General features: G+C 39.5%; 2 protein-coding genes across 3 annotated transcripts in view; one reads left to right on the forward strand and one right to left on the reverse strand.

Moving 5' to 3' along the window:
- DCBLD1 (discoidin, CUB and LCCL domain containing 1) overlaps positions 1–27,149 on the reverse strand; it is a 246,495-nt gene that overhangs the window by 184,227 nt on the left and 35,119 nt on the right. For both annotated transcript variants that reach the window (XM_067702268.1, XM_067702267.1), the window contains exon 3: positions 2,653–2,708. The gene's annotated coding sequence lies outside the window, so the exon portion shown is untranslated. The remainder of the gene's footprint in view (positions 1–2,652; positions 2,709–27,149) is intronic.
- ROS1 (ROS proto-oncogene 1, receptor tyrosine kinase) overlaps positions 1–27,149 on the forward strand; it is a 90,373-nt gene that overhangs the window by 42,486 nt on the left and 20,738 nt on the right. Inside the window, 11 exon segments of the mRNA XM_067702895.1 lie at positions 221–365; positions 1,527–1,759; positions 1,847–2,023; positions 6,136–6,304; positions 7,037–7,154; positions 10,047–10,237; positions 13,908–13,991; positions 16,961–17,096; positions 18,333–18,495; positions 20,541–20,605; positions 21,541–21,670. Of these exon segments, the coding sequence (XP_067558996.1) occupies positions 221–365; positions 1,527–1,759; positions 1,847–2,023; positions 6,136–6,304; positions 7,037–7,154; positions 10,047–10,237; positions 13,908–13,991; positions 16,961–17,096; positions 18,333–18,495; positions 20,541–20,605; positions 21,541–21,670 (1,611 nt within the window).

Consider the following 27,149-nt stretch of genomic DNA (forward strand, 5'->3'; position numbering starts at 1 on the left):
TGAAATGATTATGTCACAACTGACTGAGGCTGCCAATCATTTGGCATTTATTCTTGGAGACATTCTGGGCAGACTAGGACAGTGAAGATTGTCACTCATGATCCAAGATTTAAAGATGAATTAAAAATATTTGAGTCTTTTAGTTTTTTTCTCTTTGATTAAATAATTTCTCCCCGTTTGTACAAAAAATAAGACACTGATTTTTAAAAATTAATTACAGGAATTTCAGCAGAGTATAGCCCTTATTGAAGGTTTACAACCATTTTCAACATATGTGATACGGACAGCTGTAAGGAATTATTATTCAGATCCTTTGGAACAATTACCTCTGGGAAAAGAGATTTGGGGAAAAACTAAAAGTGGAGGTGAGTTACGGGTGTGGTGTGGGATTTTCTAGAGTGGAATTTTGTGATATATGTGCTTGTGTGTGCCTATATTTGTTTTTTGGGGTTTTTTAAAAAATAAATTTATTTATTTTATTTATTTATTTTTGGCTGCATTCGGTCTTCATTGCTGCGCGTGGGCTTTCTCTAGTTGCGGCGAGCGGGGGCTACTCTTCGCTGTGGTGCACAGGTTTCTCATTGCGGTGGCTTCTCTTGTTGCAGAGCATGAGCTCAGGGTGCGTGGGCTTCATTAGTTGTAGCATGCAGTCTCAGTAGCTGTGGCCCACAGGCTTTAGAGCACAGGCTCAGTAGTTGTGGTGCATGGGCTTAGTTGCTCTGCAGCATGTGGGATCTTCCCAGGCCAGGGCTCGAACGTGTGTCCCCTGCATTGGCAGGCGGATTCTTAACCAGTGAGCCACCAGGGAAGCCCTATACTTGGTTTTTATCTGGATGCTAAGTTATCTTTATTATGTGAGTTTTTTTAAGCTTAATAAGAAAAATGTATTTCTAGGAGAATATTCTGTTGACATGATCCTTACTCGAACACCAGAAGATGATGGAAAATATCCCATCAAAATGAAAAGCAACTACATGGCAAAACATCATCATCAATTCTATGTGTCTGGAAACACATTCTTTGGTCTCACCTCACAGTGTCACTCTCTTCCCATGTATTTACAGGTCTCTGTACACGTGGTGAAACCTAGGAAAGCCAAGCCTTTTCTCTATGCGAATTTTACCAAGGCTACTGAGTTGTAAAGTAATATAACATCATTGCCTTAAAGAAAGTGGATTTAGAATCTGAAAAGGTGTTGTAAGAGGTGGCGATTATTATGAGGGGAGGCCATTTCTTTCACACATCTCTGATGCCATTCACAAAACTCACCCGAATTGGATTATTCATCATTGGCCATATCCTTGAGCGGCAGCCAGAGAATGATTTAGTCATTAGGCAAAAATAAGCGAGAGCCTTTCAGGCAGCCTGTTAACTTACCATTATGGAGGAGGCTGGCTTTCCTTTGGAACATCTGTCATTCATTCTGCTCACATGATATGCCTATTCCTCAATCAAGACCCTATTACTTCTTTCCATCTTTCAGTGCTGTTGCAACATGCCTTATTGTGCACTGCTATTTATTTCAGTACCAGAGGCGGTTTGGCTCATTAACACAAGCGTGCAGTCAGACACCAGCCTCGTTATATCCTGGAGAGAATCTCACAAGCCAAATGGACCGAAAGAGGCAGTCCGCTATCAGGTGGCAATCTCTCAACTGGCTCCCATTCCTGAGACTCCACTAAGGCAAAGTGACTATCCAAATGGGAGGCTCTCTCTCCTTGTTACTAGACTGTCTGGTGGAAAACTCTATGTGTTAAAAGTACGGCGAGTATATTGGGTACTTTTATTGCCATTCTCAAGTGCAAGGTTCTAGAAAAGTTAAGCAATTGTTCTTTCCTACAAAAAGGTTCTGGCCTGCCACGCCGAGGAAATGTGGTGCACGGAGAGTCATCCTGTCACTGTGGAAACGTTTGACACGCCAGAGAAACCTCATGCCTTGGTTCCAGGGAGCACTAGTTTGCAATTAGATTGGAAGGCTCCATCTAATGTTCACCTTATCAGATTTTGGTTTGAACTCCAAAAGGTACATCTCACTGTACACTTTTTTTAAAAAATTTTATTTATTTATTTTTTTGGCTGCTTTCGGTCTTCATTGCTGCACGTGGGCTCCCTCTAGTTGCAGCGAGCGGGGGCTACTCTTCGTTGCGGTGTGCAGGTTTCTCATTGCGGTGGCTTCTCTAGTTGCGGAGCACGGGCTCTAGGGCACGTGGGCTTCCGCAGTTGTGGTGCGAGGGCTCAGTAGTTGTGGCTCACAGGCTCTAGAGTGCAGGCTCAGTAGCTGTGGCACACAGGCTTAGTTGCTCCGCGGCATGTGGGATCTTCGCAGACCAGGGCTCGAACCCGTGTCCCCTGCATTGGCAGGCAGATTCCTAACCACTGTGCCACCAGGGAAACCCTCACTGTACACTTTTAATGCAAATCTTTGTTTTATGCTATAGAATAAATCAAAAGGCCTTTTAAAAGATATCTCTAGGGCATCCAGTTGTATAAATGAGCAATATATTTGACAAGATTCATTGATTCAGGTTTGCCAGATAGAAGTGGTATAATTTCTGACGGAAAAAAATTCCCAGTGAGATTCATTTGCTCTTAAAAGGCTTCACATAAAAGGGTATAAATTATGGTTTACTGGTTTCATAATGTTTTACTTACTTTAGATGTTTCCAGCATGGCTCTTCAGTTTAAAGTCCATAGCAATTTGCTGTTTTCTATGAAAAAAAAAATGGAAAGAAATGAACAAACATAAATCTAAAACCTTGTTTAGAAATGTTCTTTCAGCCATTTCAGGGCTGAATAGCAACAGGAGAGAAGTAAAATATAAAACTAGTTTATTCTAAACTAGTTGGATCTTGGCATGTAAACTAGTTTAAATGGCTCCTCATCCAAAAATCTTCACGCTTTAACCAATGTAAAAATGCCCACTGAATTTATTAAGCATCAGTTAATCTAATTAATTCACTGCTAGGGAAAGTCTACATTAATTTTTATACTGATGTACTTAATAGATGATTAAGATTTTATAACTGTGATGTTCCATTTTTCATTATTATATATTTGTGTGTCTGCATTTGTAAAGATTGGTTAGGAGTGTTTTGTTTAGTGGGAACTTAAAAACAAATCAGTATAGTCATGACCTCACTTTTCTTTAAAAATGGAGTTGCGGGCTTCCCTGGTGGCGCAGTGGTTGAGAGTCCGCCTGCCGATGGAGGGGACACGGGTTCGTGTCCCGGTCTGGGAAGATCCCACATGCTGTGGAGCGGCTGGGCCCGTGAGCCATGGCCGCTGAGCCTGCGCGTCCAGAGCCTGTGCTCCGCAACGGGAGAGGCCACAACAGTGAGAGGCCCGCGTACCGCAAAAAAACAAAACAAAACAAAAACAAACAAACAAAAAAAATGGAGTTGCTCCCCAGAGGTTTAAAATTTTTCTATGTAAAATATTTTTTATAATCTTGTACTTTTAGATAAAAACTATGAAAAATATAAAACAGCAGTGAATATTAAGTTGGTAAGACCAAAGACCATAGTTCAATCAGATCTTTTCCATTGAGCATGTTTATGATGATTTGTTGCCTATTTAAAAAATGGTCATTTCATAAAAATTCAGTTTTAAATTGGAGAAATTAAAGGATCATCTCTTTGGGGACATCTATTTAGGTGAGCTTAATGTGGTTCAGTTTGAGGTCAAGGGGAGGGATGTAAAGCTCATTTCCCAGATCAAAGACGTGAACTGAGGAAGGACCTTAGAGGTGATGACTCCAGCCTCTCGTTTTACTGATGAGAAGCCAGAGACCCAGTAAGGCACCCTGATGAGTCAGATATCACAACCGTGCAGGGGAGGACCCTCAGGGCTGACTCATCCTTACAGAGGTTCTCCTTGGTTCATACACAGAAGGAACATGAGTCATCGTCACCCACCCAGCTTCGCAAAGTTTGGGAGAGGGGCAGCAGACAGGGGCCACCTGGCTCAGTCCTCATGACTTTCATGGGATGCTTTTTCTTTCAAAACTTCCACTACACTTGCTCAGCACAGGTTCCAGATAGACCACTTAAGAAATCATGAAGCTGAACATGTAAGATAGTAATTTCTACATGCGTGACCACCTACAAGTACTAACTGATGAGCACAGTAGAAGGCTGTGTTACATCTAGTCAGAAAGTTCTATTTCTTTTGAGCAAGTTGAATCTAACTCATAATGATAGGACAGCTAGCAATGGTCCTGTAACTCCACACTGAAACTCTGAGGGGTGAGTGATGAGGGTGAGTAAATATTTTAATGAATTTTTTTTTTTCAGAAAGGAAAGGAGAAAAGGATAAACTTCCAGTCTTCATCTTTTCCTTACATGGAAAAATGAGGGAATTAGAGCACAAGGCTAAATTTTTATCTTGGTCTTAAATTTCATAGATTCTTTCTCACAACAATGTATAGCAGAAGAACATATTCAATTTAAGATTGAGGAGAAACAAATAATTTTGCTTTGGTAAATTTTTTTCATGGAAATTCATTACAATTGTCTTTTTCTCAGCTGTCCAGGGGAATCCCTACCAGAACCAAACATTTCTGAAGTTTCAGTCTCTGAAACTGAGACACGGAGTTTGCACCATAGTCTGCACCATTTCCCTCACACCCTTGCCCAAGAATTTGGAAATCCTCTGTGGTAGCCTTCCCCCCCTGCACCTGCTGGCCTCTGATGAATGGAAAATCCCAACTCCCTTGTGATTTACTGGGGTAGCCCGTGGTACCTCTCCAAGCTGATGGTCTGCCCAGAACATTCATTGCTGTGGTGAGGTCAATACTCCACAGTTTTCCAGCAAAGCCCCTGGTCAAACATCTCCCTGACATTCCAAGGAGCTCTGATAATTTCTGGTTGGTGTGGAATGTTGGGCCGTCTAGACTATTCACTGAAGGCTTCTATGACAGAGCATTAAGGAGGCAGGACCAAAAAGGGCTAAAATTTTTGAGCCAGGGCTCAGCATTTCTCTCGCTCTGTCTCTCTCAGAAAGTTCAGCATAAATATTAAGGACCCAGTGCATCTGTTTCATTAGGCTATATGTCTCAGTGGGATTGAGACATTTATGAGTTTAACAGGCAATGCCTCTGACATCAGCATTTCTGGTTTTTGTTTTTTTTTTCATTCCTTCTGTTCCTCTTTCTTTCTGGAACCAGGTGGTCTACTTCCTGAAGGTGCTACAGAGAATCATTTCTAACTGAACAGAAAACTAATATAAAGTGCCCATCCAATGAAATGGCATGACCTTGTGAGTGCTAAATGAAAAAGGAGATGTAAAGTCAGGTTTATTTATGGAAACTGACCTTCTTAGGAAACTCTACTGAGGAAAAGACAAGAAGAACCCTTGACAGAATGCCTCTGTCTTTTCTTATTTGTACATTGAAAAAAATCATCATTTTCAAACAAGATATTAAGGGTCCAAACATACAAATTTTTTTAAAGCAGTGTTTCAAAGAAAGAAGTTTAAGATAGCTATAATTAGAGACCCAGTGAAATGAAAGTAACATTTCCTATATTTAACTTGTAACCTTGCTACTTAGTGACTGAGTGATGGTGGGCAAAAATGTCCTTCTTTTAGGGAACTAGGCTTCCTATGTATAAATATAAGGAATGTTGGTTAGATGTCTGAAGAGGGTTTGGGGAGGAAAAACTAAATGTTTTAATTTATAAGTCACTGTGGACTTCTTCAAAGAATCAAAATATGTAAAAATATTATTACTTTGAAATTAGCAAATCCGTGGAATTGAAAGTATCACTGTTTTGATCCATCATTTCCCCTCAGGTGTAAATTTGTGTTCTCAGTCATCCTGATTTAATAAAAATGCCTTTGATTAGGGATAACAAGAAGTCAAGCTCTGAATCTTCCCTGATGATATACACTCAGGGGTGCACTTCCCACCTTGGACTTATCTTAAGGACCACCATTCAAGTCACTTATAGCTTGTCATAAAAAATAAAATTGCTGTTGGTGGTAAGGATAATATTTGGGATCAAACACTCATAAAGGAGCTCTTATTTTTTAATAGAAAGTAAACTTAAAATTTTAATTGCCACAAGATTTTGAATTTCTATGTTTAAAATGTTTTTCTAAAAGAAACAAAATGTTAATTGAGACTTCTTTTTCTAGTGGAAGCACAATGAGTTTTACCATGTTAAAGCTTCGTGCAGCCAAGGTCCTGCTTATGTTTGTAACATCACAGGTCTACAGCCTTATACTTTCTATAATGTCCGAGTAGTGGTGGTGTACAGGACAGGAGAAAATAGCACCTCACTTCCAGAAAGCTTTAAGACTAAAGGTGAGTACTAACATATTCCGCACTTAGAAAACTTTAGACGTTTCTCAATTCCTTTCTCATCGCTTACTTCACTAATCCTAGAGGTTGAGATTTTTCTTAAAAGAGTAAATTACTATCTCTAGAGCCTGACTGAAGAAACTGAAAAGAGGTAGGAGTCCTTACTGGCAGTAATGAGATAATACTCATCTGGTTTTGCAGGATCCTGAACTGGGCAAAATTATTTCAGTATTCTGATTTCCTGTCTAGCTATGATATTTTGCAGTAAGAACTAAATGAAAACAGTGTCACTGAGTGTTCAAATATTTACTACTGACTACTATAACCAGATGCCCAAAATAAAAAATATTTAACAAGTATATTAAATTAACTAGTGTTCTAAAAGGTATACTATAACTCCAAGTTGATCCCTATAGGAATCAAGGGAAAGTGCTCCCAAACTTACAATAATTCTTTTTATTTGCATCACTTATTTCGTGTCAGGCTAAGATCTATTGTTACTCCTGTCACTAATCCATCTAATCTGTCGCTAATAAAAACCTCAGTTACACATTTAAAAATATGCAATCATATGAGAATTTTTGAATATTTATTGAATAAAATTTTTGAATAATTTTCTGAATATTCCTTTAATATATCTGGCTTTCCTCTGAGTAAATACAGTCTATAGAAAGATGTTTTGCAGAATATTTTATACTTCTAACATACAAATCAGATTTTCTTTTGTTTCCAAAGCTGGAGTCCCAAGTAAACCAGGCATTCCAAAATTATCAGAAGGGAGTAAAAATTCAATACAGTGGGAAAAAGCTGATGATAATGGAGGCAGACTTATGTACTATATCCTTGAGATCAGGTATGTCCGTTTGCGAAAGTGCTTTGTAAACTACAAAGACCTAAGCAGTTAATTGTAAGGTATTATTAGATCAAAAGTACACTATTTATGAACGTGTATTCATAAATAAACACAAAAGATCTTTAGTTTAAGGGCCTTGCATGCATCATTAGGTTCTCTGCACAATTCCTAGTGGTCAGCCTTGGCACTCAATTACAAGGCAGGTAGTCATTCTTCTCAGAAATCTGCAACTGCTTGTCGATGGAAACAATTCAATCTTTTGAGCATGTAACTAATATTTACTTAGTACCTATTCTGAGCTGATGTTTGATGTTAGATGATGGTATGCATGTAAATTTCTGAGGTTAATTTGTTTTAGGAAGATGAATAAGGTCTAGTGAGAATTGACAATGAGTTAGGTATTTTTCAGAATGTAAAATCAGGTCAACATCCGAAATGGCCTGCAGTGCATAGGCAGCCCAGGATTCTCTCTCTATTGTCAAGATTACAGTTTGTAGTGTGTTCCCAGGGACTGAAAATGTGCCTTTGATGAAAACCTGATGAACATATGCAACCTCAGATCTGGCCAGTATGGGGAGCTCTGTGAATCATAACTGGCTCAGATGGGCTGATGTTGTGCCAACTTGAGGGGCGAATTCCAAATTCCACAGACACTCCCCTCACGGGACTCTGAAGCCATCTTTTAAGATGCTCCAAGGACAAAAGTCACTTCCATAATTATAGTCCTGGCAACTTGAGCTTTCGATCTATTTTTGCTTCATCTTGCTCTGGCATTCCCATAGCCTTAAAAAAATTTCCTGCTCATGCTAGAGAATTATGTGGGCCATATTTCTAACTGAAACTTTCTTGAAATTTCTGTCACTTTTTTTTTTTTTCATGCAGAGCGAAATACATTCTGACCTGCAGAACCATCCTGGTGGTCTGTGACTGCATTTATGTTCACCAACCAGGCCACACCACTAGGACCCCTGTAGTGTATTCCCCTCAGTAACACCTTAAGTGCATGGCTCCATAAATACTCTGCATTTCCTTGCCCCCAAGTCTCTGCTCTCAGGAGAGGGACTATGGTATAATAGAATGTATTATCTGTCTCAGAGTACCTCACAGTATCTCAGAATATCTTCTTCAGTCAGGATACTCGTGTGTACTTGCTGAGGTGCAGTGGTGGTCGTAGTGCAAGGTGCATGCACTTGGGAGCTGAGCTGACTGTATGAGTTTTCCAGGGAAGCTGGAACAAAGTACGACCAACTGGGTGGCTTAAAACAACAGATATTTATTCTCTAGCAGTTCTGGAGACTAGAAGTCTGAAATCAAGGTGCTGGCAGGACTGCGTTCTAGGGAAGCATCCTTCCTTGCCTCTTCTTAGCTTCTGGTGATGCCTGGCAATCCTTGGCATTCCTTGGTCTGTAGATGGATCACAACAGTCTCTGGCTCTGTCATCACATGATGTTCTCCTTGTATGTGTCTGTGTCCAAATTTCTCTTTCCTAAGAGGGCACTGGTCATTGGATTTAGGGCCCACCCTCATCCAGTATGATCTCATCTTGACTTAATTACATCTGAAAAGACCCTATTTCCAAACAGGTCACATTCACAAGGTCTGGGCGGCATGAATTTTGGGGGGAATTATTCAACCCAGTACACAGACCATGTTTAAATCCTTGCTTTATTGCTTTCTTAAACTTAAGTTTTCTCATTTGTAAAATGGGATGATGATATCTACCTCTTTAGGTTGTTGAGAAGATTCAATGAAATGAAACAACATATGAAAAGCCCCAGTACGGTGTGTTGTAAATAGAAGGTGCTCAACAACGGAAGCATTCTTCCTTCTCTTCCTGAGTGGCCAATATCCGAGAAGAGGCCCTTTATACATTTTTAAGGGTCTCTTTCTCTTGGATCAGCGTTGTTTGGGTTGAACGATGAAATTGCCAATGCCCAACGTGAGACTTCACACAATGTACAAAATCACTGTGTCCTGCAGCTTTACTTAGGATGGTCCTGAGGTCACTTAGCTCCTGGTCACAGTTGTGACCATCCTTGCTGCCCTTGCTCATTCCCTGTCCCTCAGAGGCTCAGCCCTTGCTGTCCTTGGTGCTCTTTCAGGACAACCACTCAGTTAGTGGGAGCAGAACTGGCTTCCATTACTTATCCTCAAGGTTACTGTGGGTTGGTACTAAGTCCTAAAACGGCTGTGGTCTGAGAAGTTTCAGATTTGAAAAGTTCGTTGTCAGAAAAGACATAATTGGAAGGCCTTGAACTTGCCTTCAGTCTGTGGTTCTGTTAAAAGTAATTTCAGTTATGTCTTTCGAACCCAGCTCTTGTTCTCTTCCCATGTTTCGTTATGAAGAATAATGAGGATTGACATTGAGGTAGTGTAGGCCAATATAAGTGGAAGCAATGAACCTTGGAATCTCAGATACAATGATAACTTTGGTAGCTGAACTATTTTATTTTCCTTTTCAATTTTATGTTCTGTATTTTATCCAGATATGGTATCAGTAAATGACAGGTAGCATAAGACACCAAAAATTAAGAAAAATAAAAAATTCCCAGTTAAAAAGTATGAAATAATTGTCTTATGTGTTTGGAATTCTGAGGAAGGTTTGCACACCCTAGTAGTAAGAAGAGGATCATCAGTTTTCTCTTGGCCATTGATTATTCGTAATTTTCCAGATGGGCTGAGTTGGTTGGCTCCAGGCACTGCTGGGATGACTTTATAAGACTCTGCTATGTGCTGTAGCCAAACCATGTGAGAGGAATGAAATCAAGGGCAAAGTGTGCAACAGGAGACGCTTTGGAGTTCTGTCATTAAATGATATATGAGCACCTAGAAATAACACATATATTCTCTTGTATATTTCCTATATTTATAACTTTGCTCTTTCTTTTGCAGTAAGGGCACTTCAAAGAATTCACAGAACCAGAATTTAATGTGGAAGATGGCATTTAATGGCTCATGCAGTAGCATTTGCACATGGAAGCCCAAAAACCTGAAAGGAACATTTCAGTTCAGAGTAGTAGCTGTAAATAATCTGGGTTTTGGTGAATATAGTGGAATCAGTGAGGATATTATATTCGTTGGAGGTATGTTATCATGTCTGTCTATATACTAACTTATTACACAAAGGTTCAGAGGTAAAGATAAGTGAATTCTTAGCATTAAATTGGGTGAATGTATAACTTCACAAATCTATCATTGAAAATATTGAACTATTCATTTCATCTGATGTGATCTTCCTAAAACATCAAGATCGGCATGTCCTTTTTCTCCTCAGCGACAATCAGCTAATCGTTAGTGCCCACCACATCAAGTCCATGTTCCTAGATGGATTTCCAAGGTTGTCCACAGTCTGGTTTTTATCCAGCTTTATTATTCTGTTCCTGGTACTCTCATCTGCTACACAACAGGCCTGAAACTCTACTTCCCGATATCTGTATCTTCCACTGGGTAGCCTATTTTTGTTCATAACACATTACCTTTCTAATCACATAGGCTAGAAATCTCAGTACCATGTAGGATTTTCCCCTCTATTCGGCCACCAAGTTCTGTTGCTTTTATTATCTTGATTTCTGTCTAATGAGTTTGCTTCTTCCTATTCCTACTTTGACTTTCCTAATTTAAGCTACCATGTCTAGCCTGTGCTCTTGGCTTAATCCTACCGCTGACAGTTAATCCAGCTGAAGCACAATCTGGATCACTTCACTGCTCTCTGAAATGCTTGAAATGGCTCTCCATTCACTGCCTTCAGAATCAAGTACAAACCTTTCTGCGGCATTTAAGGCCTTTCGGGACTTGCCCTCCGATTGTGGTTCATCTTTCCTGATATTTATCCTTATGCTGTAGCCATGTCAGACTGGTAAAAAACTTTCATGACACTGGGTCCTCAGCCTTTGTTTCCCTCAGCCTAGAATGCAGGCTTGTACCACCTACCACTTGTCCTTAGCTGGGATTTCCTTTCTCTCACTTTCTGTCAACTGAACTTCTTCTCATCCTTCAAGGCCTAACTTTATTTTATTATTATTTAAAAATATTTTTTATTAACATCTTTATTGGAGTATAATTGCTTTACAATGGTGTGTTACTTTCTGCTTTATAACAAAGTGAATCAGTTATACATATACATATGTCCCCAAATCTCTTCCCTCTTGCATCTCACTCCCTCCCACCCTTCCTATCCCACCCCTCTAGGTGGTCACAAAGCACCGAACTGATCTCCCTGTGCTATGCGGCTGCTTCCCATTAGCTATCTATTTTACGTTTGGTAGTGTATATATGTCCATGCCACTGTCTCACTTTGTCACAGCTTACCCTTCCCCCTCCCCATATCCTCAAGTCCATTCTCTAGTAGGTCTGCATCTTTATTCCCGTCTTGCCCCTAGGTTCTTCATGACATTGTTTTTTCTTTTTTAGGTTCCATATATATGTGTTAGCATACAGTATTTGTTTTTCTCTTTCTGACTTACTTCACTCTGTATGACAGTCTCTAGATCCATCCACCTCACTACAAATAACTCAGTTTCATTTCTTTTTATGGCTGAGTAATATTCCATTGTATATATGTGCCACATCTTCTTTATCCATTCATCTGTTGATGGACACTTAGGTTGCTTCCATGTTCTGGCTATTGTAAATAGAGCTGCAATGAACATTCTGGTACATGACTCTTTTTGAATTATGTTTTTCTCAGGGTATATGCCCAGTAGTGGGATTGCTGGGTCGTATGGTAGTTCTATTTGTAGTTTTTTAAGGAACCTCCACACTGTTCTCCATAGTGGCTGTATCAATTTACATTCCCACCAACAGTGCAAGAGGGTTCCCTTTTCTCCACACCCTCTCCAGCATTTATTGTTTCTAGATTTTTTGATGATGGCCATTCTGACCGGTGGGAGATGATATCTCATTGTAGTTTTGATTTGCATTTCTCTAATGATTAATGATGTTGAACATTCTTTCATGTGTTTGTTGGCAATCTGTATATCTTCTTTGGAGAAATGTCTATTTAGGTCTTCTGCCCATTTTTGGATTGGGTTGTTTGTTTTTTTTGATATTGAGCTGCATGAGTTGCTGGTATGTTTTGGAGATTAATCCTTTGTCAGTTGCTTCATTTGCAAATATTTTCTCCCATTCTGAGGGTTGTCTTTTCGTCTTGTTTATGGTTTCCTTTGCTGTGCAAAAGCTTTGAAGTTTCATTAGGTCCCATTTGTTTATTTTTGTTTTTATTTCCATTCCTCCAGGACATGGGTCAAAAAGGATCTTGCTGTGATTTATGTCATAGAGTGTTCTGCCTATATTTTCCTCTAAGATTTGATGGTGTCTGGCCTTACATTTAGGTCTTTAATCCATTTTGAGTTTATTTTTGTGTATGGTGTTAGGGAGTGTTCTAATTTCATTCTTTGACATGTAGCTGCCCAGTTTTCCCAGCACCACTTATTGAAGAGGCTGTCTTTTCTCCACTGTATATTCTTGCCTCCTTTATCAAAGATAAGGTGACCATATGTGCATGGGTTTATCTCTGGGCTTTCTATACTGTTCCATTGAGCTATATTTCTGTTTTTGTTCCAGGACCATACTGTCTTGATTACTGTAGCTTTGTAGTATAGTCTGAAGTCAGGGAGCCTGAAGGCCTAACTTTAAATGAACCCATTGTGATGCTTAACTGCTGCTCCTTAGGCAAAATGAGCTATTGCATTTTATACACACACAGCCCATTATTCTATACAAAACTGACATCATTCTTATTTGCATTATAGTTAGTTATCTGGAGAAGAGCTCAGTAATCCTTTTCTGCAAAGAACCAAATAGTAAATATTTTAGGCTTTCCGGCCTACATTCAATGATCTCTGTAGCATCCTCTTTTTTTTTTCCAAATAATATATATATATATTTTTAAATTAATTTATTTATTTTTGGCTGTGTTGGGTCTTCGTTGCTGCGTGCGGGCTTTCTCTAGTTGTGGTGAGTGGGGGGCTACCCTTTGTTGCGGTGCTCGGGCTTCGCATTGTGGTGGCTTCTCTTGTTGTGGAGCATGGGATCTAGGTGCACGGGCTTCAGTAGTTGTGGCTCACGGGCTTACTGGCTCTGTGGCATGTGGGATCTTCCTGAAATAGGGCTTGAACCCGTGTCCCCTGCATTGGCAGGCGGATTCTTAACCACTGTGCCACCAGGGAACTCCTTCAAATAATATTTTTAAAATGTAAAAATTATTCTTAGTTCATGAATAGTACAAAATCAGGCTGCTGTGGCCAGATGTGGCCTGCATGCCATAGTTTGCCAGCTCTGGTCCACATGTTTGTCTCCTCTGCTCAATGAAACTATCTAAGAGCAGGTACCATGTTATCATGTTTATATTCCTCAGTTCAGTACTCATGGAATTAAATGTACATGAACATGTTATAGAAGAAATAATACTCCCAACCATATAGTGCGTGAAGACTGAGACTTCTTTGTCCCAAATTCGCTAAAAAGATTATACATGTTTCCTCAGCCATTTTAAAGTAGAAGACGGGGTGGGTATATCCCAATGATGTATTGGTAAACCAGATCATTGGAAAAGAAAAAAAAATAAGAAGAAAACCTTGATTTTGATTTCTCATGGTGTAAATACTCTCACCATGATTGATTTCAAGCTACCGATGGTTTAACAAGTGGCTTGCAAAAAACCCAATAGGAGCTAACTCTGCATATCTGGCATATCACTGAGACAATCTAGTTTTACTCTTTGAATTAATTTCTTTTTCTCATTTATTTTATTAGATGGTTTTTGGATATCAGAAACAAGCTTTATACTTACTACTATAATTGGAATATTTCTGGTTGTTACAATCCTATTGACCTTTGGTAAGTATAGTAGATTTAGAAATATAGGTAATAAACTATTTATTTGATCATATTACTTGATTTAATCTCTGAGTTGATTTAATTTTTCACATGAAATAAATTTATAAAGGTCACAATATTACCTTTGGCTATACTTCAATAACCACTAACTCCTGTGAATTTTTTTTTCTAATCTGGGGTAACTTTTATGAAAAATAAATCTGTATTTACACTTCACAGTATACTTTAGATAAAACTACTTGCAAAGTCACCAACTTTAGCCTTCCTTAAAACAGTATTACAGATTGGCTATCTAACAAGTGTTTTGTGACTTATAGTTTGAAATAAATAAAAGAAAAATGACTCTGGGTCTAAAAAAATTGTTTTTTTTTATAGGGAAACCAGTGACAATCATTGGTCGGGATAGTTTAGGTCTCCAGGCAGACAGCCTGGTCTAGAATGAGCAGGGCCTCTTGCAAAAGATCCATTTCTGCCTTATAGCATTCAATACTCTCTCTTGCAGATGTCTGGCCTGCTTGTTTCAAATCCCTGCTCATTTGTAAATGACCAGGAAAGCAGAAGAATTAGGTTAGATAGATAGGAAGCTAGCTATTTCCCACCACTCATTTTATACTAATGTATTGGTCTTAAAAGTCTTTTTTTTTTTTCTCAAGATTTAATGATGAGAAAATACAGTGACAACTCCCAAAAGGATGATTAAATATTGGACCTATGGGGTTACCATAGTGGATCATACATCCTGCTTCATTCTTATTGTTTCAGCATAATCATTATCCCCAAAATGTTCTGGTTTGGATTATAAGATATATGGTCACCCTGTCATTATTAACGTATGAGTCCCTGACATGCTGAAACATTACAAAAAAAGACATGATATTTACCAGAAGAGAACACTCAAGCGCATGTTCAGGAAACAGTAGTTTCTTTTTTTTTTTTCAAAAATAGGGGAAAGTTTAAGGAAAAGTTACAAACATAAAGTTGAACTCTCAGGATAAAGAAAGCCAATATTTTACTAAGTGTTCTAAATCTATATTCTTCCCCAAACTGATTGGAGTCATAAGCTATTAGAGAGCACATTGAAACTTGAATTGAGATTTCTCTTCAAAGATTCCACACCAGACAATATATGGAATATGTTATTTCTTCAGCTAACTTGGAAAGCTAAATATTTCAGCTGACCCTGCCAGGATTTTAAACTGTGGTTCCAAGGAGTCTAAGTATTGCACAGCTGATGTTTGTGCCACTAAGCCAGCCCCCTCCAGAATTATGCATATGACTGCAGTATATTTGGCAGTTGGCATATAGGCTTGACTGTCTGCTTTCCTACTGGGAAGGAGTATTACATGAAGAGTCCTTCATCTGACCTTTGCCTGCCTACTTGTACATCACCATTGTTTAAACCCATAACTCTAGTGGATGAACATGAGATAATTTCAGACAAGCTATTGTGCTTTCAAGACATCCTATGGATATCTGACTTTCGCAGGACTTAAAGGTCTTTATTGTACTTGGAACTCACAGATTTTTGAGTATAGGTAAGCTAATTTGGTTCTTTTGCTTTTAGTAGCAGTGTATGCGGTTTTACCGGTAGGATTATGCGAGCGCATGAGAAAAGATTGAATTATTCAAATAATGAAAACAGCAATTGTTTAAAAATTTGTATTGTGCAGAGGGCTCTCATCAGTCATACTTATAAATACAAAATTGAAGCAAGGGTTTTAAAATAAGCATCGACAGCTTTCACTTTGGTGAGTGGTTATATCTACTGTGCAGCATGAGCCTGACGCTGGGAGCAAAGGAAAATAAACTGTAAAATACAATTGCTGATCTCAGGAGCTTGCCATTTAATGGGGGAGGTAAGACATACCTGTACGAAAAGATAAATAGCAGGATATGTGTTAAACAGCAATAAAAGAAAATAGGAAATGTAGAAGACAGTGACATAGCCATGCTGACTGAGAGCCACAGTTGGTCTTAGAAGTTCAGAGATGAGAGATCAACAGAGGTTGCAGAGGTCTCGGAAGGCATCCCTGAGGATGTGCGGCCTCATTCTGGGCCTTTAAAAATGAAGAGGGATGGTAAGAGCATTTCAGGTTTGAAGAATTGCATTAGCAAAGGTACTTAAGATCTCTCCCTGTTGTGTGGTCCCTCAGACAGAATTTCACTTGCATAAAACTCTCACCTGTTGGGTACTGAAGCTACTATGGAATAAAGTTCAAATTTTAATCATCATCTCACAGAGCATCCTTGCTGTTTTCAACTTCTGAGCCAATATTCTAGTATTGATGGGCGATCTTAATGATATAATTGTATTTTAATCTTCAAAAGATATTACTATGTTTCATGATTATAAAAATAATATTTGCCCATTATATGAAGAAGACAATACAAATCGCCCATGATCCCACAGCTAGGGAGGATCACTGCTAACACTTGGTAGATTTCATTCTAATAATTTTTCTATGTATTTGAGTACGTGTATTATGAAAAACAATGAATATACACTCTTGTACTCTGCATTTTAAAATAAAGCATGCCATTATATTGAAAGCATTCCTCAGGTCTGCTGAGGAGTATAACCTGGACATATCTGGATTCAGAAATGAATTTGTTCACTAATAATTATTATGCACGTTTGTTTTGGTTTATTTTGATTCTAGTTTATGGGTGATTTTGAGAAATAAGTTCTGATATTAAGTTGCTTCAACTTGTTTATAATAGCAATAAGAAATATATTAAAATTTACTCTGAGAAGTGAGATAAAATGTGATGTGGTATAAGTTATGTGTTTTTATATGGCTTTGTACCTGGATTTAGTTATTCTATTATGGGCATATTTTGTCAATCAAATTCTGTTATTCTATCAATAGTGTTCTTCAGTATAAACTTTAAAAATGTATTGTTAGCATTTCCTAAAGAAAAAGAAAGCAATGTTTTATTTTGTAAATTATGATCTTTTGTCTTTATAGTCTGGCACAGAAGATTAAAGAATCAAAAAACTCCCAAGGAAGGGCTGACGGGTCTCATAAATGAAGACAAAGAGTTGGCTGACCTTCGAGGTCTGGCCGCTGGAGTAGGACTGGCGAATGCCTGCTATGCGATACAGTATGTAACCTGGGCCGGCATTACGGGGCACCTAGATGGAGAGAGGGCAACTCTAAAGAGAGTGCCCATGCATGCCACGTTACCCAGGACTGTCCTGCTTTATGCCCATATTATTCTGGCATATTCAAAAGTAACATCCCCTTTCACTCTCAAATGTGACCTGGGATGGATGGCAAATTATGTTGTTATCCTATCCTAAGAAAAATAAACAAAAATTAGTTGTTTTCTAGTGTCTTATCACATAGTTTGAAAGTCAGTAAAACAAGGAGATAACTACTACGTGGAAGGGAGTAGATGGTAACATGATTGATTCAACTGGAAGAGAAGAATTCCAAGGTCTCTTGTGTGTGCTATTAAGTCAATTTTATTCTGTTTTCAGAAATTCTATGGTGATTGCCTACAAAACTTCTCTAAAATAGATGAGGTTTGAACTTCCATTATCATCATAATTAAAGAAAATATTTAAATGTCTCATTGTACAAGACACTATGTTATGTTCCATGCAAAAAGGATTATATAGCCATTGGCCTTGCTTCTAGAAATTTATTTAAAGACATAAGAACACAGGATGTGAAGTAGACACAGAGGTGACCTAAATCAGCTTTTCAGAGGTGACTTTTCCTGGAGAAAATACACACCATATCTGATATTCAAGATTCTCTTTTAAAATCTCAAAGCATTTTTAATGCAGATGGATTTCCTTCCCCTCATGATATTCCAAGTGAGAAGCTTGACTTTCTAAAAGTTAACCTGATGGACATGGAGTAATTTTGTGGTCATAGTAAATTTTGTTTTACATGAGAGATCAGGTGTATGAAGTAAAGCAAAAGCTTTTGAGATCATAAGCCCAGCTGTATTTATTACTAATTTGCAATAGCTTTTTACACAAATTGGTGACCCGAAGAAATTAATAACTGGTAACTTTAACGAAACAAACTACAGTAAGAAGCCTTGAGGCAGTGCACACACAGGCATGCTATCAAAATGAAGGTGCCTAGAAGTGAAGTAACATGTTCTGTCTGGGTTTTGGAAGAGAGAAGGAATATTCTGGATGGTGGAATAGGAAAGGAATAGGAACAGACACATCACTATGTCACGTTGAATGCACTGCAGTGTTGCAAAACCATAAGATTTCTCTTCCTCTTTCTCATACTTTTTCTCTCTCAAACACTAACACCAACACCCACTCGTAAACCATATGCATTTTGGGAGACCAAAAATATTGTTATTTTCCAGTACGCTTCCAACCCAAGAGGAGATTGACAGTCTTCCTGCCTTCCCTCGGGAAAAACTGACTCTGCGTCTCTTGTTGGGAAGTGGGGCCTTTGGAGAAGTGTATGAAGGGACAGCGGTAGACATCTTAGGAGTCGGAAGTGCAGAAACCAAAGTAGCAGTGAAGGTAATGCTGATCTTTTAACTCCTTGACTTGTTATGTCAACATATTTACAGGGACTTACATGGATACAACTATGATAAAAGAGGAGTGTTCTTGATGGAAAAGATAACTGGGAGAAGGTAGAAACCTGTCCATGGCTACAGAAATCACATTTCCCCCCCATTTCCTACATAAATTCTGTTATTAACAGTTACCTCTGAGGTTACTAATTAGCTAAGATCTGGCAGACAGTCTTTCCCTTCAAATATACCATAAGAGAACTGGGGTGCTAGGTGCTAGGGCAGATAGTAAATATTTTAGGCTTGCTGGCTAGATGGTGTCAGTTGCAACTACGCAACTCTGCCATTGCAGTGTGAAATCAGCCATAGTCAATATGTGAATGAATGGGTGTGGTTGTGTTCCAGTAAAACTTTATCTATGAAAACGGAAATTTAAATTTTATATAATTTTCATGTGTTATGAAATACTCTTCTTTTTTATAACTTTTTCCAACCATTTAAAAATGTAACAAGTTAATTATACCTCAGTAAAGCTGGAAAAAGCAATCCCACTACTGGGCATATACCCTGAGAAAACCATAATTCAAAAAGAGTCATGTACCACAATGTTCACTGCAGCTCTGTTTACAATAGCCAGGACATGGAAGCAACCTAAGTGTCTGTCAACAGATGAATGGATAAAGACGATGTGGCACATATATACAATGGGATATTACTCCGCCATAAAAAGAAATGAAATTGAGTTATTTGTAGTGAGGTGGATAGACCTAGAGTCTGTCATACAGAGTGAAGTAAGTCAGAAGGAGAAAAACAAATACCATATGCTAATACATATATATGGAATCTAACAAAAAAAAATGTCATGAAGAACCTAGGGGTAAGACAGGAATAAAGACACAGACCTACTAGAGAATGGACTTGAGGATATGGGGAGGGGGAAGGGTGAGCTGTGACAAAGCGAGAGAGAGGCATGGACATATACACACTGCCAAACGTAAGGTAGATAGCTAGTGGGAAGCAGCCGCATAGCACAGGGAGATCAGCTTGGTGCTTTGTGACCACCTGGAGGGGTGGGATAGGGAGGGTGGGAGGGAGGGAGACGCAAGAGGGAAGAGATATGGGAACATATGTATATGTATAACTGATTCACTTTGTTATAAAGCAGAAACTAACACCATTGTAAAGCAATTATACTCCAATAAAGATGTTAAAAAAAATAAACCTGGAAAAAATAAAATAACAACTAATAAAAATGTAACAACTATTTTCAGATCATAAGCTGTACAAAAATAAGTAACAGGCTGGAGTTGGTCCACAGGCTGTAGTTTGCTGACCCCTGGACTACACAATTATTCATCATGGTGTATTTGATGATGTCGTTTTAAGGAAGCCCTGGATACACTCTCATATTTTTATAAAACTTTCTTTTGATCAAAGGATGATGAATCTTTTATGTAATTGAATAATATCCTGATCACTGCTTGTTAGGAATTTATTGCTTTGAGAGTGGGCTATACAGCCAGAGAAGTTGGCAAAATTTTCTCCACTTCCAATTCATAGCATTTAACAGTCTTTCACATACTCTAACCTCAACTGGTTTAAACAAGTGTTTCTTTCTCTTAGATAACAAGTTGACTTCTGGCTTTGGTGTAGTACTGTGTCAGGCCAGAGCCAGTATATCTGAAATTCTCTCAGCTTTGTACATGTATGGTGCCTCATGGTCCCAAGATGGTTGCCAAAGAATCAAGCATCACATCTTCATTCAGGACATGGAGAGGGGGAAGGATAGTGTTAGATGTATATGTTCAGGAAAGTAAAAGTTCTGCACAAGCTTCTCTCCCCCTCAGCAGTTTCCCCCTTACATCTCTTTGATGAGTACTGAGTCATATGACCAGCCCTGTTTGCAAGGGAGGCTGGAGAATTGGAGAACACAGTTTTTTATGATAAGGGTGCATATTACAAAACAAAACTAAGATTGTCTCCATTAACCCACTGAGCTCACGGAAATGTCTGCTATACTGATTCCTGGCTTGTTTTTACATTGCACAGACTTTGAAGAAGGGCGCCACAGACCAGGAGAAGATTGAATTCCTGAAGGAGGCACACCTGATGAGGTATCAGGGCAGCTCTAAAATAATTTTCCCTTGGTATGGGTAGGAAGCTCTTACATCTGATTGGTGGATTTTTAACATTCAAAATGACCTGACATAACAGATCATGCCCAAAATAAACATGGCTGAAGTTTAAAAGGAAATATGTCTGGAGTGACAAGTATTCTATAGAACCCAGTCTTCTGAGCCTGGTCACAAGCAGTGCTCAGGCAGTCCTTTCTTTTACCTTCAATAAAAAGCATGTCTTGCAGGGGATTTCTGAAGCTGTTCAGCTTTAAATATGCTTATGTTCTTCTAAATGTGTGATAATGGGTCAAGTAGACCAAGTAAGGGAGAGTTCTCTTAAGCACAGTGATGTCAATGAGAATATCCCTGGTCTTAGTAAACTTGTCTTCAAGGTTAGAATTAGCTGATGGTCATGAAAACTACTCAAATACATCTTAATACACCCTGAGGCAGTGGTTGATTGGGTCCCAAGTTGTGGGTTCTGATTGTTAGATTGGGGCTTATTTGCTTTGACCTCTTGAGCAAACATTTGTAGCCAAACCTGAATGTCTGAATTGTTTCTCTGAAAGGGAGAGAGTATTTCATATTTGTCATGACCAAAAACATGATGTTCTAAAATATTTTTCAAAGAAGGACATTAGTTAAAATTACTTTCTTTTCCAGAACATAAAATGCTTAATATAAATATAACTTCTTCTAAAACTCCCTCTGTTCTATCCACATGCCTTGGCCACTAGGGGTTGCAATATTACCTCTGTAAGGCAGGCATGCAGCCGGGTTCTTGGAAAAGGAGGCTTTCATTTATTAAGAGGAAAAAAAAAAATCAGGGTTTTGAAGGAAACCAGAAATAAAGAATTGTTCTATTCCATAAAGATCCTCACTAGATTTTTGTCGTTGTCATGTTATCCTGCCTGTCTCTTTTCGCCTTTTAGTAAGTTTAATCATCCCAACATTCTGAAGCAGCTTGGAGTTTGTCTGCTGAATGAGCCCCAGTACATCATCCTGGAACTGATGGAAGGAGGAGACCTTCTTACCTATTTGCGTAAAGCCCGGATGACATCGGTAGGAAATGGGGTATTGGTTATGTAATGGTTATGTAATGCAGATGACCTATAAGTTCATCTTACTTTCCTTTAAATTCAATAGGCTGCAGTTTGGGCTGATGGTAGAAACTTAGAAGACTTCTGTCAAAAAAATTCTTACATTTCCTTCATGTTGGATTAGTCAAACTAGAACCCTGGGCTAATGTCTCGCACTTTCTGGCTATCTGAGCCTGCTCTTAGTATCTAATGGAAAAATAGGTCCCTCCCTGCCAGAATCATGGTTTCTGAAGAACAGAGAATGTGTGGAGTTTCTCTGTACTTAATCTATCTGCCTTTCTGTCCCAAATTGAAATTTCCAGCCCTTAGTCTTACATCTCTCCCAGCTGACTTTTCTGTGTGGATTTTCACAGGCGTCTCAAACTTTGGCCAAAACAGAGCTCTTGATTTCATGCATCCTCCTTCATGCCATCCATCTGGTTCCTTACTTTTCTTTTCCTACAACCATGCTAATAGGTCCCGTCCACTCTAGGGTCCTGCTAACAAAATGCAGCCCCGATCCATCCTCTCCATGTCCGCAGTGCCTAGAGCAGCATCCAGCACAGTGGACGGTGTAAATACTGTGGCACGTGTGGGGAATGAGGGCCGGGGGTCTCAGCACCTGTGGGAACCTGCTTTTAGGTCTCAGGTGAGAAACACCTGAGACAAAACAAGTAACTAAAATTTAAATGTGTAGTTTTAAAAATTACGGGTTTTATTTCTATTGAAATAAATTTCTATTTCTATTTATTTCTATTTCTATTATTTCTATTGAAGTATACATTATATAGCTAAAAAACTGAAACATATGACAAGGTTTATGGTGAAAAACAGAAGTCCTGTGCTCTATCTCATCCCCACATCCCAGGCCTCTGCTCATTCCTTCTGGTGTTTACCTCCACTTTCCTAAACGCTCTGCTTATACTGCTGCAGTATAAGTGAGTTTTCAACCTTGGGGGAGATCTATTGACTGCCTACTGCAAGAGGCAAGGATTTAAGCTCTTAGTCACGTACCAGCCTGACCCCACCAGCTCTACATGCAGAAAAACTCTGCTTTCCCCATCCTCTGACAGTTACCCCAATTTGCAGATGAATCAATATTGCAAGTTTATGTTACTATGTCTATTTAATTATTATTTGCTAAGTTACTCAAATACTATGATTGTGGTTCTTCTCTTGAGTAGTTTAATAAATGCCCCCCCCACTCGTTTAGGTTTCTATATTCCTAAACTGACAGAATTGTAACCCTTCTCACAATATGGGTATATATATGAGATAATCCAGCTCCTCACTGTATTTTTCCTGGACACTTCTCTCCTAGAGTTGATACAGGCGCTTGTCCTCTGGTCTCTACAGAGCTGTTACCCTAGGGGTTTCCTTCACATGTACCTTGGTAATTTCCATGTTGGACCTTTATTTCCTCAATTCCATGGCTTCTTTGTCCTGTTTTAGAAAAGAGAAAGCATGCAAGGCAAAAATCTTTTTTTTTTTTCATTTTGAGGAACTGTTCTTCCCTCCCGCCCCACACTTGATTAATAATTTGGCTGGATTCTAGGTTGAAAATCCCTTGTCCTCAAAAATAAAATTCCTGCATCTTTGTTTTCTAGCTCCTACAATTGCCTTTAAAATGTTTTATGCCATTCTGATTCCTGGACATATGATCAGTGACTTGCTTTTTGTCCTCTCTTTGGAAAATTTTAGGAACTTCTTTTTTTTTCTTTTCTTTATAAATTTATTTATTTAGTTTTAGCTGCGTTGGGTCTTTGTTGCTGCGTGCAGGCTTTCTCTAGTTGCTGCAAGCTGGGGCTACTCTTCATTGCAGTGTGCAGGCTTCTCATTGCAGTGGCTTCTCTTTGCTGCGGAGCACAGGTGCTAGGCACGCGGGCTTCAGTAGTTGTGGCGTGTGGGCTCAGTAATTGTGGCTTGCAGGCTCTAGAGTGCAGGCTCAGTAGTTGTGGCACACGGGCTTAGTTGCTCTGTGCATGTGGGATCTTCCTGGATCAGGGCTCAAACCCGTGTCCTCTGCATTTGCAGGCAGATTCTTAACCACTGCACCACCACAGGGAAGTCCCAGGAACTGCTTCTTATCTGTGGTACATTTTACTCATCTGGACACTCAGCTTGGAAAATCATCCCTTTTAGTTCTGGGATTTTTTAATATTATTTCTTTGGTAATAAAGAAAACTCTTTGTTCCCTTTATTTCCTTGTTCTAGGAATCCTAGTAGTTGGATAATGGTCACCTTTGTTGTATCCTTTTCTTTTATTAGCTGTTTTCTCTTATTTTCTACTCTTTGTATTTTTGCTCTCAGAATTTCTGGTATATTTCCTTAATTTTTTAATAGAATTTAAAAATTTAATTTTCCATAGACTCATTCTTATATTTTGACTGCCTCTTAAAATAGTATTCTGATTTTTCCATACATGCAAAGTCTTCTTTTATCTTTCCTAGGATACTAATCATAGTTTTTTTTAAGTGTTAATTTGCTTCCTGCATTGTCTTGACTTCCTTTTTGCCTCATTGTTCTGGGATCTGTTTGTAATATGAGAAGCTTTTCTCAAATGTTTTGTAATTTGTGACTGGTCTTCATATTTAATAGGGAGACCTAAGAATTGGAGCCTATGTCTGTGGCAGCTTCCTTTTGGTTGTCAGGGGGGACCCTGATGTTCCGCTGGGGTCGCCTGATGACAGCACCTGGATGTCTTCCCTGGCATATGCCAGTTTCCCCAGAGAGGAATCTGCTGGTCTCCTGCCTGGGCAATAAACGCCTGAGCCTCAGTCAGGGAGTCGAGTCGGGGAGGAGGGCTGGAGGTCTCAAGGCTCAGGATGAGGATTCTCATTTAATTCCCTTCTCCATTTTTAGCACAGCGCCTTAGTATGACTGGTATCTTTGAACTTGGAGTTGCTCTGGTTCTGTGTGTGTGTGTGTGTGTGTGTGTGTGTGTGTGTGTGTGTATGTGTGTGTGTGGGTTTAGCAGAGGAAAGCCTGCTGCTGCTGTGGGGTGGGGATCTAGGGTCTACTTAACTCTTAAAACAAACTTTTAAATATTCACCTTGCTTTCAGTCCTGCCCCTCAACCCTGCATTCAGAGATACTTGCTACCTCGAATTCCAGAGGGTTTATGGGGTTCTATAGCGAAAAACATCACTTAATTCTTGTCTTCTCCCTCTGCAGGCAGCCAGCTTTCATCTCTCTTGGCTCTGCTAAATGACCACACCTCCACCTGCTTTCCTTCCTCCAAAAATGTTTCCTTGCGCTCTATCTATTCTCCTGATCTGTTTATCCTCTTGAGATCACAACATTTCCTCTATAATGTCATTTTAGTAAGGTTTGGGGAGAGAATAAAACTAAAATGCATAAATTCAATTCCTCATCTTTAACAAGAAAGTGCCTCTGTAGATTTTTTTTTTTAGTTTTTTGTGGGCGAGAGAAGAGACAATGAAGGTGGACTAAAAGAACTCACAGAGCTGCTTTTCCCAAACTACTCTTATTCAGCCAGTGTCCTAGTGGTTCTGACGACTGGTTCTCAAGTGCACTTCAGTTCTTCCACTGCCTTTCCTGCTGGCTATCAAGGCAGCGTCCATGATTGTCTCTCTTGCCCTGACCTTATCGGACAGGGTGCCCTTAGGTGCTGAGTGCCAGAATCAAGGTGCGGGGTCCACAGCGGAGGGCCACGGGCTCTACGCCCCCATCAGTCGAAGGTCACACGGGGCCAGCCGCCTCTCCACAGAGAGTGCTACAAGCACCCTTCTCCCCATCCCCACTCTGAGACTGTTTTGTTGGGTTGAATGCATAAGGATTGACTGCAACTGGGTTTATAAACCTTAGTCTGGTCCTTCATTTTTAGGACTCAGTTTCTGCATCGTAAAATGGAACACTGAATCCAAAACTTTTTCGGCTTCTTTTAGCTTTGATATTCCAAGATTGTAGTAAGATAGAAAAAGGGAACAAAAAACCCTATCTATCAAAATAATACAACTACACAGCCAGACACAATTCACTTCATGAAATTTCTGCCGGGTATTTATTTTACGACAGTGGAGGATGTGGCTCTTGCTTTCAAGGGCCCTGCCACGTGGCAGGGTGGGTAAGTCACATATGAATGAATCATTTAAGGTAGAAAGAGGGAAGGCCCATTAGAATGGAGTAGAGAATACACTGCTGAAGCACAGAGGAGAGAGAGATGATTTCCAACTGGGGAGATGAGAGAAGGCTTCACGGAGGAGGTCTTCTGTTTGGGACACAACCAAGGTGCGAGATAGAGCAGTTTCTGAAACTACACTGATATGAGTTATATAAAAGGCTTTGACTAGGGATGGACAGAGATGGAGGTTCAATATGTCTGGAGGGTTTGGCAAGAGAAGACAGGTGGTAGCCGAGGACAGCATCTGGGGTTAAGGAGGCCCGACATGGGGTAATGAAATGTTCCAATAGGTTGTCACAGGGGCTATTAGGAGCAAGTTACAATTAGAGATTCAAACAGGCAGGCAGCATTTGAAAATCTGTCAGCAAGGAACAGGGCACTAGCCACCAGACTGAAGTGCAGGAGTAGGATTCTCTGCGAAGAATGTCTTCAAGAGTAGAGTAGGTTTTGCCAAGGGCAAAGCAGGATTCCATTCACAGAGGAACCAATGAACCAGCTGAGACACAAGGCAGGGACTCAGACACAAGGCTGTGAGACGCGCATCTAGTGGACCTGAACAGGGCTGCAAGGGATTGATTCTTGGGAGTAAGACTGAGTTTAGTTTTAAGACATAGGTGTGGTTGAGTGGGACCATGGCAATGTTGAGTCCCAGAATTCAGGATTCTTCCTACTTTTTGGGACAAGACATGAGCTTGTCAGGGGAGTCAGAGGGAACAGCATTTAAGAGCACCCATCTATGAGGAATCAAGGGATTTCAAGGTTGTGAATCCTTTGAGATGCTCATTGAAGGATGTGGATGGAAATCAAGAATACGGAGGGCATTCCAGGAATGATAGAAGGAATAATGAAGAGAGGTTGAGAAATGCAGAGCAGGTATAAGGAACTGCAAATGGCCCAGTGTGACCAAAGCACAGATTGTGAGAGGAGAATCTATGGAAAATAAATGGATGTAAAGAGAGGCTGGTGCAGCCTGGGGCTGCCATGGAGGCTGTGCTCAGGAATCTGTAATAGACTCTACAGGCAGTGGGTCACAACAAAGTGAGCTAATTAAAACACAGGAGGCTGGAGACATGGGAAGTTTGGGAAGCATCAGACAGGGATGATAAAGGCTTGAAACAGGGTAATTGCAGGGAAATGGTAAGGGACAGACAGTATATGAATAGAGCCTCCAGGAAGGAACTTTGAATTTTTTCCATATGGTACTAATAAAAACTTCAACTGGCTTTGTTCATGTAGAAATCATCGCAGCCAGTACAGGCTCAACTGTATATTTGTGCTGGCTCTCTTAGATGAGAGGAGTAATCTGTGACCTTGAAATA

Source organism: Pseudorca crassidens, chromosome 13, assembly GCF_039906515.1.
Source record: "Pseudorca crassidens isolate mPseCra1 chromosome 13, mPseCra1.hap1, whole genome shotgun sequence".
NCBI classification, from domain to species: domain Eukaryota; kingdom Metazoa; phylum Chordata; class Mammalia; order Artiodactyla; family Delphinidae; genus Pseudorca; species Pseudorca crassidens.